General features: G+C 39.3%; 1 protein-coding gene across 1 annotated transcript in view; it reads right to left on the bottom strand.

The window, feature by feature from the left end:
- Nucleotides 1-4,928: 4,928 nt before the first annotated feature.
- Nucleotides 4,929-16,956, bottom strand: part of COL4A1 (collagen type IV alpha 1 chain) — a 127,171-nt gene continuing 115,143 nt past the window's right edge. Inside the window, exons 50-52 of the mRNA XM_064646527.1 lie at nt 10,311-10,425; nt 9,526-9,698; nt 4,929-7,927 (exon numbers count right to left, since the gene is read on the bottom strand). Of these exons, the coding sequence (XP_064502597.1) occupies nt 7,846-7,927; nt 9,526-9,698; nt 10,311-10,425 (370 nt within the window). The 3' untranslated portion in view covers nt 4,929-7,845. The remainder of the gene's footprint in view (nt 7,928-9,525; nt 9,699-10,310; nt 10,426-16,956) is intronic.

Here is a 16,956-nt window from a genome sequence, read left to right as displayed (position 1 = left end):
CCCTTCTTTTAAAAAACATCACATATTTTGAGGTGCTCAAGCCTCACCGGCTCTGCTCCTATGGACTAATGTTAATGAGCAGAAGCAGAGTGGGATGACGCCAGCTGTATTTGTAGGGTGGGGCAGGAGTTGTATTTTTCAGTCAAGGACCTTGGTCATATCCCAGCCCCAGAGCAAATTTACCACACAACATATCGTCAGTCTTAACTCACTGACTGCCCACAACATGAATGGGCTGGAGGTCACAACCAGCTTGTTCGTACTTTTTTTTTCCCCTGTGCTGGGCTTCTTCCCAAAAGTAAGTGGGGCGGAGAGGGAACAGTCTGCACCTGTACCTCCTTTCAAGGTGGAGCTGAGTCAGAGCTCAAATTTGCACCCAGAACTCTCCAGCCCTTGGCACATCTCCCACCTTCATTGAGGAATTAAAAACTACCCAGGAAGACTTCTTAGTTATCACAGATTAGGTTCACCCTTCTGCCAGGTGAATTTTAAAAATGTTTGCAACTGGTAGTACCGATGATGGAATAATAGTTCTTAGATGCAAAATATATATAAAATAATTGTTGATTTTAGGCGTAGGCATTATATCTATTACTTTAATATATATATGTGGATATATAATCCATAGTAAGAATCCCACTTGAACATGGAAGGGTACTATCTAATAACAGGAAACTACAGATATGGCCAAGAGCTGTGCATTTCTTTTCAGTAAGTGATAAAACAATTCGGGATGGAAACCATTCTAGTACTTCAGTCCTGCCAGACCAGCCAATCCCATCAAATAGCTATGCATATTTGTCAGGCCTTAACACTTAACATCTATATTTTTATTGAAAATACAGCTCCAAATCTCCCTTTTCTGATGGTTATAAAGAACTCTCATGGTCGATTATTTTAAAGGTCAGTTTACATCCAATTTACTAAGATCTTTCTCTATTAAACAGTAAGAGCTTTTAATCCCCTCCTTGAAACTGTGTAAAGGAGTTTTAGGCTTCTCATCTTGGAAAAAAGCACAGCTAGAATGGATCAAAGCGGACACTTGTAAAAGTCCATATGGCAGGACATATGGAGGTTATGGAGAATAACCTCTCCTAATCATCATTTCTCCTTTTGTAGTGACTCTTCCTGGAGCCCAAAGAAAAAGAGAGTAAGTGACATGCTATATTTCCTGAAAAAAAAATCTTGCTTCATTTTACCTATCATTAGTTGGCTTAGGAAGCTCTACTTTGAATACCATATTAGTGATTTTTTCCTCCTTCAACAAAGTGACTGAAAAGACAGAAAGTGACTCTCATCAGGCACCGGTCTAGGGCTGACTTCCTTTATAATTGACTGCAAGCCACCTTACTTTCACTTTTTCTGCTTGTAAAATGAGAGCAATGGCATTTATTTGCAATTGTAAGCAACTTAGAAATATATGAAGCAAAAATCTTGTATATTGGTTTATCCTAAGTAAAGGTTGAAGACAGCTCCTATGGGTTTACTGCACAACAATGTACATAAACATAACCTTTATCTGAGCTTGTGGTTGTTCATATGGTAATATCTAACTTATTTTTGTTAAGGAAGCAGGAAAAAATTGGTTGTCAGAAGTCTATGCTACTGTGTAAAATTAGATTCAAAAGAACCCATAGGAATGACAAGAATGTCCTTTGCTGAACCTTGGTGCCTCATGGAAGAGCTGGCTGCATGTGAAAGGAGGTAGATGATCTTACACATTCCCTCTCCTAGTACTTGCTGCCACATGATGAGTTAATATTTGATTAGACAGTGCTGTATCTATGACACCTGTTCACCAGGGAGGCTAGGCCAACAACTGATGTAATCTACCTTATTATATACTTAATGATAGAGGAGAAGTGCTGCTTTTTCAGCTTCCCACGTCTGCTTTTCATTTCCTCTCCTACACATTCCTGAGGGGTCATGTTCAGTACTTTGCAAGAGCAAACAAACAACTATAAATTCTCTCTCTCTCAATCTCTCTCTCTGATTCTGTGCAATTTGCCTGAAAAAGGGAAGAAATAGTTTAAAAATTTCCACTGTACGCTGTGTTTCTAGAAAGAAAATTACTTCTTGCAAATAGTTATTTATATACCTGTGTTGGCTAGATTTCTCTGATTACAACAGATCACAACGGAAAACACAAAAAAATTGGTTTGGTACTAAAGCTACATGGAAGAGTTCGTATTTTTCACTGGTGGTTCACGCATTTGGCCATTGCTTTCAGATCCTCTTCACAATTTTCCTCTCAAGACAACTTTTCCCTTTGACTAGTAGGATCTACTCAATTTTTTAGGTCAGTTCTCTGAAAAAGAGAGTGGCTCTTACTGCCACCTTGCAGGAGCTCCAAAGCACCTCATCTGAACAGAATCCTAACTCATCTCCCTGTTGTTTGTACCCATGATTCCCAGGGTACAGTGCCTCCCTTTAAGAAAAGTGCTTCTGGTTTGCACCACTAGCAATCACAGTAATCTTTGTAATCTGAATACAATTGTTATTTCAAATGTGCAAGGTTGTGTTCAGGAGACTCTACTCAGTGAAATTTCTGTGTTTTTTTCAATTCAGCCTTCACAACTTCTGTAGCTTTCTTGTTAAGAAATCCCCATCTCCATAGGAAATCCCTCAAATTTCCACATAACTATAGGTGATTACAGCATTTTTTAATACAAAGATATATAGAAAAAATATATAGTATATATTGCCCTTCTTACTCTAACTGTTCTTATAATGTGAATATATAATCTAGAGAATATTTTCTCAAATTTCCATTTCCAATTTTTTCTTCCCGTTCTAAAGAGGTCATCTTCCCCTGAAGTAAAATTTGCCTTTGAACAGAGGTAAATTTTTGGGGGGAACACTAGCACTTCTTTTCTTTTCTATGTGTTCTTTTATTGGGAATGGGAAGGCTGAGAATAAGACAGGGTGTGTCTGTCATTGCCCTGGGCTAGGTCCTTTCTTCAGTTCAGGGACAATGTTAAAAGGCCTGGATAGGCTTTGAACAGAAACAGCTGACAGTTCCCAATTGATCAAGGGTGGTCAAAAAATCTGTGAAAAAATTGTAGTCAGTCTATGTGGAAATGAGAGCAAACAGTAATTTTGTTTGTAGATGTGACTGTTGAGCTACCAAAAGTCTTCATTCACTTCTGTCTGGTACTCACCTTCTTACTGGTCAGAGTTCCCACAGACACAGCAACACATCTATGCTGGGGAAATAGGTGGTGGACTTCAACAGAACTGTGAAAAAATGCACACTGAGACTGCACTGGGAATCAGTGTTTGAGCATCACAGCTCATGTGGGGATTCCCAGATACATTTTTGAAAGTGGTACACAAACAATTCTTGACATGGAATTCATGTGACTGCATTTCTAGTCCCTATGATTTTGCTGCCACTTTGATCACATCTCACAAACAAGTTCATGTCCAAAATTAGGCTGGAAAAAATGCTGCTATACTTATTTAGAGGAAATAGGAAGAGGAGAACATCTTCCACTGCCAGCTACTATGCCCACAAAGATAACAAAAGCTTTGGCAGAAGATAACAACAGGCATGTTCTAGCACTCTCCACTTTGAACCTCTTCCAGGAACTGATGGCGAGAAATAAGCACTGTGGTGCAAGACTGAGAGGCATGTTCTAGAGAAAACACACCATGAGTTACACTGGTCTAAAAGGTGTGCACTAGGAAGAACAAAAAGGCCTGATCAATGCTCTTTAAACTCTTTTACAAGGACTTTCTCCCCTGCCCAGGCCATTTTACATGCTTGTTTACTATACTATAAATCATACTTCAGGAAGTTGAGTAGACAAATGAAGCCTGCCACAGTTCTGCATGAATCTAACATGTTTTCTTAGGCAAGACAGGAGTTGACAGAGCATCAAATGATCATGTTCCATCTATAACTTTCACTCTGTCAAGTCTTCTGTCCTCTGCACACCAATTATAATAAATAGAGCTGACTGCATGTAGCCAGAGGAAAATAAAGGCAGATCTCTAACATATGTAAAAGATTCAGAGATTTTTAAATCTTTTGAATGTTTACACTCTGTTCTCTTTGGTTTGAAGACAATAAAAAGCTGGAAAGGAATGCATCTTCACAAATCAACATCAAAATGTAAGTAAGAATATCAGCTCAGAGTATCATCCTCTTATAGTGGGAGCTGAAGAGAGAATGTGGTGTCAGTAAGCCTGGCTGGGTGAAATATCTTTACAATAGGATGCATTCCTGAGTTCATGAGAAGTAGTAGTGATTTATCCTCCCACAGGTATTAACACCTCAAGCTTATTGTTTGCCAGCAAGAAATAGTCAAACCCCACACACACCCCTCTTTGCATTTTTTTGGAAGGACTTTCCTCCAGCCCTGTGTTTTACATGTTTATGTTCCACCTTGTGTAGTTAGTGCAGATTATTCAAGATTTGTAAAACATGAAGGGTAGGAAAGGAATTCTCAAAGTCATGTAGCTTTACAATTTCAGTCATGAAAAGATATGGCTTTAATACAATCACTTTTCTGGGAGCCTAGCATGGGGATATTGTTTTCAGGAGTCCTGTTTCATAGAAAAAAGTGTATTTCATCAAGGAAGTTATCACTATGAAATAGAAAAAACATGTAATTATAAATTGGATGTACATGTATCAGAAAAGACACACAGGCTAAGAGATAATTTGTTTCAAAATATATACTGGATAATTTCATTATATTCCGTTTTTATTTTACAGTATGTATTGAATTATTTTTTTAACTGAAAACTTCTTCATCTCTATTTCAAAAGGAAAATTGGTGGTGACAAGAACATGTCAGAATAGAGACGGAGACTTGGGAAAATAATCATATAGCCAATTGTTAGTGGATTAGAGACCAAGGTGGTTTTGTTAGTGTAAAATTGTCAGTCCCAATGTTACTACAAAGAGTGAGGGCACCACCTGCTGTTTCAGAAATTTATTTATTTGGGTCATGACAGTGACTCTTCAAGTACTGCACTCAAAAACTAAGTAAGCTGTACTTCTTTAGGAAAGCTTCCTCCTGAAATTGAAGCTTATGCAAGACGATTTAATGTGTTTTCAGTTGCCTGTTCACACAATGAACTGTATTGTAGCCACAACGCTGGTCATAGATGACTGAATACGGGAATACTCAGAGATTTTTGAAAGAAAGGAAGTATTTCACACTTCTCTTCTGCTGTAGTACATGGGCTCTTCCTCATCCAGGGCATCAAAATTTAGCAGTCACACTTTTTCAGAAGATCTGATCGGTAGAAATAGCATCTTTATCATGACAATGGTTTAGGTCATTTTATGAGCTGGAAGTTATGGAATAACTAATTACTACTGCATAAGCAAGACATCAAACTACAGTTCAACCAGTTTTTGAAAATTTTGAAAGGACCTGGTTTCCAAATTTTCCCAGTTGAGAAGACAAAGATTCGTACACACCCAGTTACAGTACAGTAGTCCCTTCATTAGCAACACGAATTGTATTCTTATGCACAGATCTTATTTAAACATGCATGAAGGACTTCATAAACTCAGCTGCCTGGCAGTTCTGAGACAATTTGACCATAGCAAATTAAATCCCCAGCTGACCAAGAGATAAGCTCTAGAGTGTGATGACAAAGTCGGAGTAGCAGTTTGGATCCTCTGAGTTAGCAAAGACAGAATGTCTGCTTAATTTTTCCTAGATGTCACAAGGAATCACCTTACAGTCTTCTCTTCTTCTGAATATTAAGTGGCACTTTGGATGATTAGACATAATCAGATTCTTGTATTTTATAGGCTGGTAAGGGACTTTTATAAGGAATGGTCATTCATAAATAAAATGATCAACTGCTAAAACTTCCACGAGAGTTAAGAATTATTGCTAAAGGGAAATGGCCAATTTCTATACAAAGGCCTTCAGCCATTTGGTCAGAGAATGTCCTTAAGGATTTTAAGTGAAAGCGAGTTCAGAACAGCAGCAGCAGCTGCAGTCTCTTTGCAAATTTTGGAAAACAACACATAACATATTTTGGAAAATATTAACAAATTGTATTGTTTTGCCAAGGAAGATGACAGCATGGCCCACTTCCTCTTCAACCAGAGCCAAGATTTACATTGCCCACTTACAAGAAAAATTATATGAGATATTTTAATTTTTATCCTGTATAAATAATTTCTGATTTGTGCGTGAAAAATTCAAGGGAAGAGTGAAAAACGTGTATAACTTGATTAACACCCATCAGCTAAGATGAAGTTAGCAGATTTTTGTAACATCTTCACATCAAACATATTTCAGTAATAGATGCATAACTCATGGTTCATCCAACAGTATAAGTTCTTACAAGGTAACAATAGAGATGTCAGTACAGTGTCCTGTTTTCCCCTTTAGAAGATGCTTTGTACATCTGAAAGATGTGCAAAACAAAAATCATCTAGGATTGCATCAAGCTTGTGCATTTATTTGTGGCTTATTAAAAATTAATTCATTGTTGTAAATTAATGATAACAAATTAGTAAAAACATCTTCTTTTCTTCTGTTTTTTTTTACACAAATAGTTTTATTACAAACTCGTTTTCTTAAGAAATACACATGTAAGAAATTACACAAAGGCCTTGGCATTTGTAAAAATCTTTTGGTATTCGCATGGTAATAGTCTATAAAACATCTTTGGACACAAACGTGCTCAAACAATGGTATCTTTGCATAGAAATTCTTTAGAAATATTTCTGAGGCCACTTTGAAGAATTTTTTTGGCACAGTATTAACAAAATTAAGGCCTTATACTTTTCAAAATCAAGTCATTCAGTGTGTGAGTAGTGTTTAAAACCCTGAAAAATATTAAATACAGAATAAAGACTATAAGCTCAAAGCAGGATTTACTATAATAAACACAAATAGCTATTAACCTGGGTTCAGTCTCTGCAACTTCAGCATTGAAATGGCCTATGTAAAATGAACATTTCACATCATATTTTGGCATTTAACACCTAATTCATGATACTAAAAAGAAGAAAAATTTGTAAGCTTTTTTTTTGAAATTATAAACTCAGAGCTTGATTTGCCTAATGGTTCGTATCTATATAAATTACTAAAACATTTATATATAATTTTTTCTTGACCATTGCTGTATCATTCTTTATTCCACAGGAAAGTTTGTTCTACTGCATAAAGAAGCTGCATAGTACCAACATAGCAGAAACACTTGCCTATCTGGGAAGCCAATTTGGCAATCTCTTCCAGATGTAGTCCCATTAAAACTGACAGCACTAAAGACTACAAACAGAAGCAAAGTTTGCAGGATGGCACTCTATGTTGTGAAAAGATGGTTACATGTTACTTAACCACAGTCTGTAATCCCAAACCTCTTTTTTACATTAGTATTGCTTTGTACAGGAACAATAAGTACATACCCGAGAGTTTGGAATTTTAAGACACCTAAATAACGGTAACAACAAACTTATCTGGGGAAGAAAAATGAATCTAAATATATAATACAAGAATGAGAAAGGGGGGTCAAACAGTATAAGGCAGAACTGCATACCTCCTAGCACCTTTGCATTTTTTTCTGGATAAACGCTGACTTTTTATTCTATCAGTGCATTGCATTTATATAAAAAATACATATACTTTGATCAAAAGTGCCATTTGGCATGTCAACATTTGAAGCTTATCTTTGTTGTCTCTTTTCTTCTTTAGCAAGGACAGGGCCAGTAAAGCAGTGTGTGTTAGTTATGCAAGTTCCTAAAAGGCACTTTACTGTTTTCATATTGGACAACAATGAGGTACATATGATATATGTCTAGGCTTCATTGCTGTTAAACGAATAGCACCATATTGTGTGAAATTAGTTGAAATTCAAAAGTCATTATGTTTTTCTCATACAGACTTGACAACGGCTAACATTTGAGCGTAGATCTCCTGCTTTCAAAGTTGAGGGAGTCGGTTTCCTATTAAAAAGAAACAAATTAAAACACCCATTAACAATTGTTGATACAAAGAGACAGTTTTCAACTGTATAAATGACAACACAAACTTTGAATGCAGCCAAGTGTCTCTTCAAGATGTGCTGAGTCAAGAAGGTGTTCTTAAGTTCTCCAATGTGTAATCACTTCCAAGTTTGGTCACAAACTATCATAAGATTAGTTTTAAATATCACTCAGTTACTTTAGAATTCAGTTCTGTCACGAGGCAGAACATTTTCTTAACCAGAAAACACTATCTGTTAAAGCAGCAGTTTGAAAACATGGTAGAATTTGTGTAGTAAAAGAAAACTGGGCAAAGAAGCTGAAGACATTTGACTGTTCATGAGTTTCTGCTAACTCTTGTGACTTTATAGAAAGATGAAAAACCAGCAAAGGAAATTATTTGATGTCATATAGAAAGAGAAACCAAAGCCTTTAGTCTTCAACCTATCATAAGATATTTCCCAGCAACTGGAAATAAAACATTTCAGACAAAAGTGTGCTTACATCTAATGCTTTTCATTAAAAATGATTACGAGTTTACAGGAAATTCAGGAGTATTTATGAACTATGATAGTAGAGCAGGTTCCATGATCTGAGGTTATTTTATAGAATCTAAGGTATAGTTTGTAGCCAGAAAAGTTTAGAGGTCTCTGGGAAGCATTCAATGAATACAAACAACTGTAGTGCTGACTCCTCTAAATTTTCTTCTGACCAGCTTTCCTCTTTCCTAGGGAGCCAGCACTTACTCCAGTGATGGGTGTTTTCAGTAGCTTTTCTGGTTGAGGAGATTATCACAATCCCACTGATAATCAGTCCCGGTGTTCAATTTTTCTACCTACTGAGTTGGCAATTATCTGATAAACAAACAGTGAAAACTGGCTAAACAACCTGCTTCATTCTGACAGAGACAGGCTAAGCAGTGTTCACAGATCTAGAAGACACAAAGAGATAAAGGGTACCAGGAGCAGCAGTCAGGACTGTGGTGGAAGAGAGTGCTTGCCTGCACTCCAGAGAAATGTCTGCTGATCAATTAAGCTATGCTAAAATATTAATAAAATTCATATAGAGCAAATTAGACTGTGTTAAAAAATGCATATGTGCAGGAGACCAGAACAAAGCCTACTACCACTGGCTGCATTTTATTCAAACATACTTCCTCTCACATTAGAGAGAGGTAAATAATTGTTCCACTCAGTTCAATACCTGTACTAATTTCAAGTGGTTCTATTACATGTTAACATCCACTATGGGAAAATGTTTCATTTCAATCAATATGTCAGCCTATCCTAGTTACTGCCTAGTGAATACAATCAAGTATTGTGGAATTGCAAACATTGTTAGATTATTCTGAAAAGCAAAATACAGGGTACAAATGACACATTATGAACACTAACTGATGATACATTATCCCAAAAGCTACTAATTTTTATTTACTGTTATGAAAATAATTAACTACATATACTAACCAGACTAGTGGACAGCCAATACTTGAACCTGTATTACATTCAAACAATACTTCTTTTATTCAGTGACAAGGCTTGACTGAGTCTCAAAGATCGATAAATAAATCATGAACTTACTTGAACATCTCATTCCTCTCTATAGTGGCAAGCCAGAAGCTGTAAGCATTTGCATAATAATTGCAGGTGCCCCGGCCGTGGCATTCAATGAAGGGAGCACTTCGGAACTCCTCTAGGCAGGAACCAGGAGACGCCAGGGCCTGGCCAGAGCCCTCTGCACCAGCACTGGTGTGCTAGAAAAATGCAAAGGCATTGATCAGAGAAGGACCCTTCACCTCTTCTGCCACAACATCTATGAACTCTCTTGCACAAATATTTCTTCATACTTCTCTCCTTGTCCTCTCTTGTGTCTAACTGCTGTTTTGTTCCTCAGCTCAAGGAGAAGTAAGAAGGTGGAGCTGAAGGGCTCCAGAGATGGCACTGGGTTGTCTCACTCAACAGTAGCACAACACATCAGCAACATCAGCTGCAGGGCAGCCATAAGAACAGAAATTCTTCAGAACTGACAGTAGGATCCAAGCCAGCTCTTGGCCCAAAAGGTATAAGGACTGGTACAGCTTATATCTGAATAGCTTAACCCAATTCCCACCCCACATCACAGTGGCCTCTCTCCCACTGCAAAGTGCTAACAGCTCTGAATCCACGCTGTTTCTCAGACCTTGCCTAGGCCTTGCCTGGGAAAATGGTCCAATTCTTTTTAAAATCACCAGAAAGGGTGGAGGTCTAATGCCCTCGTAAGGCCTGAAGTGATATAGTCAGATATTAATTTTCCCAGAGCAGGAGTGTAGATCAAATGCCTGAGGAAAATGCTTTCCTCAGCTCAGAGTATGCCCCAGTGCACTTACCATGACAAAGGAGTAACCAATCCAAAGTGAACTCCAGCCTTCAGGACACGGTGGTATTTGAATTGTTTGACTGTGAACGGCTATTACCATGGCAGGAGCTTCACACACAGAGCATCTAGAAAGACCAAGATATGAATAAGCTGCATGCACTTAAGGATTAATACTTCTTTATTCAGAAGTTACTTTCTTTAAGCAAGCTTGAAATAGAAAATGTTGCCATGATCAAAACCAAAGGAAAATCACAAGGTTTCATTTAGAAAAACAGCCAACTGGTTCTTTTTTTTTCTTTTTTTGTTAATTTCTAATTTCTCCCTTACTTAGGGACAGTTTAACTATTAAGTCTTATTCCTATTAGCCTTCCTACGAGCAAAGAACAAGAGACCTCTTATCTAAATATTTACATGTCTTTGTCCTTTCCTTGTCCCATTTGTACTGTAGTTTCTAAGAGTGGTCAATGTTATGAACATGGGAGGCAAATAGCCAAACATTGTAACTCAGCAAGTATCACTTAAAAGTGGTCTACTGTGATCAGAAATGAGTAACAGCAATTCATCATCCTACACACAGCTCTGAGTGACTTCCAGAGAAAAAGCCGTCTCTCTGGAAGATGTCTTCCAAAGGTAACCACTGCTAATCTAATCTAATGCAGACTCTTCCCCATGCATTTTCCTTGGAAGTAGTTTTTATTTACATTTGTGCTCTTTAGCTTCAGTAAGAGATTTCTAGCAAAGTAACTTGAACAACAAACTTCAAAGCAGCTCTTCAGAAAGCCATGCAGCACCATTTCTCTTACTTTAGATAAATTCACTGTGTCTCAGAACTGCTAGGTTAGTGAATAATCCAGTCATCAATCATGCCTTCACAGGAGAATCATAAAAAAATATGAGTTGGGCTAGAAATTTTAATATGCAGGCTAGTAACAAGGAATTTCGTAGATATAATCCATTTTTTTCTTGTACAGCTCCTCAGCTGGCTATTGTACTTAGCAACTATGAAAATCATTCAAAACAAAACAGTCTAATTCCTGTTATCAGAGCAATAAAATCAAGTGTAAAATGGATTAAGTCGGGTTCTGGAAAGTTCAGAGAAGCAAAGGAATTCAGAATGAAAGCCTTCTATTTCTGCCTTATGATAACTGCTTTCATACCTACTGCCTTCATCTTTAGTGCAGAAGCAAGACAGTTATTTTAAGAAACACATCAATGAAAGAGTAACTTTAAAGAAGGAATGTAAAGCTGCCTCTATTCTTGGAGCTCTGCTTTGCTTCAAGAGATTTCTGGTATTTCAGTAGAAGGCCTTACATGAAAAGAAGTCCCATGACCCAAGGCAGCAAGTGACACTTCTACACATTTTCAAATTCAGGAGTGGGAAAACTGTTGCTTAAAAAGCCTCAACTAATAAAATTAATTGAAAGAAGAGTCTTTCAAGTTCTTTGCTGTTTTTTTTCAAAAGGTGTATTACAATATCCCACTCGCTGCTATAGCTAAAAGGAGAAAAACAAACATACACACACATATATACACACATACACATTTTTAAGGTGCAAAAGCTACTCTACAGGCATAAGATAAGACAAAACATTGGTGGGTACCTCCTTGAGCAAGAGTTTCAAAAGTGATTGTTAAAGGCTATTTTGGGTGCGTAATATGGCATGGCATTAAAAGGCACATGAATTTAAGAAGTTGGTCACTTAAATTTTTTTAAAATTCAAGCCCCTTCCATTCATATGCAATTAACAACTGAAAATGTACCAACAAAAGCTGTAGGCTCTCTTGAGAATCTTGTCCTCAGTCTGCCACTCATTTTTAAGACACACTAAATTCTTTTGCACTAAACTGAAAATAAGAGTGCAGAGTACAACTGCAGACACAAGATGAATTCCACTATGCAAAATAACTATCAAGTGTTTTGCAGTAGAGCCATATAGTTTTTTTGAACATACCAAGATATCAAGACTACAACCCACTGAGGATTTAGATTGTCTTTTCTCTTGGATGGTATATACAGACCTGAGAAAACATTACCAGGAATCTCCACTCCCATTCACTATACATGACTGGAAGAGGGATCAGCAAGAGCTGCTACAGATTAGAAGCAATGATAGGAATTATAGTAATGCCTATATCTAATGATTATCACTTAAGCTGCACGTTGGAGATTCCATTGTCAGATCCACATCTAACAACTGTGGTACAGTTTACTACACTTTTGCTCACAACTCTGCCTTCAGCATTGGACATATTAGGCCAAGAGAGTTTTTACTAGTAGCCTTAAAATTTAAAATGGACCAAAAGTTCAACATGTTGGATTGATGCAGAACAGACATGCCTGATATGAGTGCCACTCTTTATGCTAGTTGAGAATCTGGAATTATTAAAAAATAGATGACTGATTTTGCAATTGTTTCCTCTAATTCAGACAATAATGGCTGTATTCAACCAGAATGTCCAAAACAATGGAAGAAGCCTGGCAGTCTACTGTATGATAAATAATGCTACCATTTTCAAACAAAAGGAAACTGAGCCCTAAAAAGCTTCTAGCTATGGCTAGTCAAAAAAACAGAAGTGTTTTGGACAAGAATTGTGAATAAATGCAAAAATTTTTCTCCTTCAAAGTCATCATGGCTAGGCTTCGCGAACGAAGATTTGAGGAGGGCTCTACCCACATTTGTTACAAGCGCGCTGGTGACTAAAAAGGCCAATACGAGATAGGCACGTCCGGTTGCAAAAGGCACAGTAGAAAGACTCCTTAGGTGGAATATTCTGCAAGGCACGAATCTTTCTGCGTTGTCTTTTCTCCTCGAGAGTGATCCTGTGTGCTTTCTTAAACACATCAGCAGCGTTATAAATAGTGTGTCTCCAGACCTCCCAATTGGAGGCCAGAGTAGACCAGTTATGTTGATCAATATGGCCAAGGCTGAGATGTTGTTTCAGGGAGTCCTTGTGTCTTCTCTTTGGGGCTCCTCTCTTGCGGCAGCCAGTGGCAAGTTCACCATAAAGCAAGATCTTAGGGAGGCGGTGGTCCTTCATCCTGGAGACATGACCTCCCCAACGCAGCTGTGTTCTCATCAACATGGCCTCAATACTTGTGATAGCTGCTTGTTCTAGAACAGATGTATTGGTCACATAATCTGACCAGTGGATGTTTAGGATTGTACGGAGGCAGCGTTGATGGAAGCGTTCCAGGAGTCGCAGGTGGTGGCGGTAGATGACCCATGATTCAGATCCATGTAAGAGAGTAGACAGCACTATGGCTCTGTAAACACTGGTCTTGGTACTTTTCTTCAAGTGTTTATTTCGCCAAACTCTTTTATGAAGCTTTCCGAAGGCACTGTATGCCTTTGCTAACCTGTTGTCTATCTCTCTGTCAATCTTACCATCTGAGGAGATGAAGCTACCTAGGTAATTAAACTGCTGGACTGACTTGAGGTCTGATTCACCAATGGTGATATGGGGGTGATGGAAGACTTCCTGAGGTGCTGGTTGATAGAGAACTTCTGTCTTCTTTAAGCTGACTTCCAGCCCAAAGAGCTCAGCAGCGTCTGCAAAGCAGGATGTTAAACGCTGCAGAGCTGCTTCTGTGTGGGCAACAAGGGCGGCGCCATCAGCATAAAGCAGCTCCCAGACAAGATGGTTTAAGGTCTTAGTGTGGGCCTTCAGTTACCTTAGGTTGAAAAGGCTTCCATCAGTATGGTATCGAATGTAGATACCGTCCTGATCATCAAGGTCTGCTGCGGCCCTTTGGAGCATCATGCTGAAAAAGACTGTGAATAGGGTTGGTGCGAGAACGCAGCCTTGTTTCACACCATTGGTGATTAGAAAGGGCTCAGAAAGTGCATTGCCATATCTGACTTGGCCGTGCTGATCCTCATGGAGTGAGATGATCATTTTAAGGAACTTAGGGGGACAACCTAAGTGTTCCAAAATCTGCCACAGACCTTTTCTGCTCATAGTATCCAAAGCCTTGGTGAGGCCGACAAAGGTTACATAGAGACCTTTGTTCTATTCCCTACACTTCTCTTGCAGTTGTCTGAGAATAAATACCATGTCTGTGGTGCTCCTGTTGGCTCTGAAACCACACTGGCTTTCAGGTAGAATACCTTCTGCTATGGCGGGTATTAGTCTGTTCAAGAGTATTCTTGTCAGGATTTTGCCAGCAATGGAGAGCAGAGTAATACCACGGTAATTTGAACAGTCTGATTTAATTTCTTTCTTCTTATATAGGGTGATGATGACTGCATCACGAAGGTCTGATGGTAGTTTGCCTAGTTCCCAACAGCGCACCACAAACTCATGAAATTTGGTATGGAGTGCAAGGCCCCCACGTTTCCAGACTTCGGGTGGAATTCCATCAACCCCAGCTGCCTTGCCAATTTTCACCTGCTGTATGGCCTTAAGGGTTTCTCCTAAAGTGGGGTCAGTATCTAATTCGTTCTTCACCGGTTGTTGTGTGATGGATTGAATAGCTGAGTCTTGGACTACACGGTTGGTACTGAAAAGAGTCTGAAAGTGTTCAGACCATCGATTCAGAAGGGAGGTTTTAATCTGTTAGAAGCGTTTGACCATCAGCGCTGAGTAGAGGACTTTGGGTTTGGCATGTAGGCCTGTATGCTGTTTTCAAGGCTTCGTAGAATCCTCTGTGATCACCCATGTCTGCGCATAATTGTGTTTTTTCAGCTAGACTGATCCGTCACTTGTTCTGGATGTCATGGAGTTTCTCTTGGAGCTTGCTGCATGTAAGGCAAAAGGCTGTTTTTCTTACGTGACAGGATGGCAGTGCAAGGTGTGCTTGGTGAGCAGTTCTCTTCTTCCTCAACAGTTCCTGGATCTCTTGATTGTTTTCATGGAACCAGTCCTTGTTCTTCTTGAGGGAGAACCCTAAGGTTTCTTCAGAGGACTGCAGGATGCTGTTTTTAATATGGTGCCAAAGTGTTACAGGAGAGGTATCTGTAGATTCTGTGGAATGGTTATCAAGCCTGGTTTGAAGATTGGCCTGGAATCTGTCTCTCACTGTGGCTGATTGGAGATTGTTAACTTGGAGTCTCCTCCTTGGGATACTTCCCCCTTTAGGTTTGAATTTAAGATTGAGGTTAAGTTTACAGCGCACCAGACGATAGTCTGTTTGACACTCTGTACTGGGCATCACGTGGGTGTGGTGGACATCGTGAACATCTCTCCATCGCACCAAGACATAATCGATGAGGTGCCAATGCTTAGATCTGGGATGCATCCATGTTGTCTTCAGACTATTTTTCTGCTGGAAAATAGTATTAGTGATGGTGAGCTGTTGCTCCGCACAGAATTCTAGCAGAAGTCAACCGTTATCATTGCAGCTTACAACACCATGTTTGCCTAATATTCCTTTCCAGGCTTCAAAATTCTTTCTTACTCTGGCGTTGAAATCACCAAGGATAATGATCTTATCATCTGCAGGAACCTTCTGGGTAAGGCGGCGCAGGTGAGCGTAAAATTTATCTTTTCAGCAGGGTCAGCTTGGAGAGTTGGGGCATATATACTAAAGAGGACAACGTGTTGCTTGTTGTGTAGTGGAAGGCGTAGGGAGATAACGCAGTCGGAATGACCTGTCGGTAGATTTTCGAGTTTAGGAACAATAGAGTTTTTGATCATGAAGCCGACTCCTGAGAGATGCTTTTCGGTTCTGGGCTTACTTGACCAAAAGAGTGTGTAATCGGCACCATGCTCTCTGAGGCTGCCTTCCTCATGAAGGTGAACTTCGCTGAAAGCAGCAATGTTGATGTTGAGATGTGACAGTTCATGGGCAATTAGGGGAGAACGATGCTCAGGACGTCCACTATCTGCAGAATCGAGAATGGTTCTGATGTTCCAGCATGCTAGAGTTAATTTAGGTACACCTTTGGAGGCAGTTGTATATGCCTTTGTCTTTTGATCTTTGTGTGACTGCATTTGTAGAAGATGTCGCTACAGGGCTTTGCAGATGTGGGTAAGGCCTTCGAGCCTGTACAATGGATTTTTTAGGTGAGACACAGCATGCATGGAACTGAACCCACCCTTTAATCCTAAAGTTCATCTGCCAGGGCCGAGTGAGCTTGGATGGTGGCAGCGAGGTCCTCAGGACGTAGGTTTAATTAGAGTGACATTCTCTTAGATGGATGGCCTTACAGGGCTCATTGAGCTCCATCTTCCCGGGTTTAGAGTTGTCCGTCTCCTCTGTGTGCTCCGGGGCTCCCCCTCTCATCTCCCACGAGGGCACAGTCCGCGCCGGCAAAGCTCCCCCTCTCTCGCTCCTTTCCGTGCCCAAGGCCGGGCCCCAGTGCCCGGGGCCAGGCCGTGCCAAGTGCCTGCGCCTGGGGCCGGCCAGGGCCGCGCTGCCACGTGCCCACATTCCAGGGCCGTCCCTCCTTCAAAGTACATCATAGCTTTTGAAAGACAACATTTCTAAGTAAATCTTTTCATATCAATTATACTCAAAATTGACTACTCTATTTATTTAGGTTTCCCCTGAAATGGATTTATTTTTGATCAAAGTCTAAACTGAAAACATGCACACTTTGAAACATTTCATCAAAGGAACTCAAATTTTAAATTTAAAGGCAGTAAATAAAAATATACAGATTAAAAGCCTTTTCCAGAAAAATAAAGTATCCTATGCTATTTTCACAGGCCTC

Source organism: Pseudopipra pipra, chromosome 2, assembly GCF_036250125.1.
Source record: "Pseudopipra pipra isolate bDixPip1 chromosome 2, bDixPip1.hap1, whole genome shotgun sequence".
NCBI classification, from domain to species: domain Eukaryota; kingdom Metazoa; phylum Chordata; class Aves; order Passeriformes; family Pipridae; genus Pseudopipra; species Pseudopipra pipra.
The sequence above is the reverse complement of the archived record's forward strand: the minus strand, read 5'-3'. Positions and strand labels throughout refer to the sequence as shown.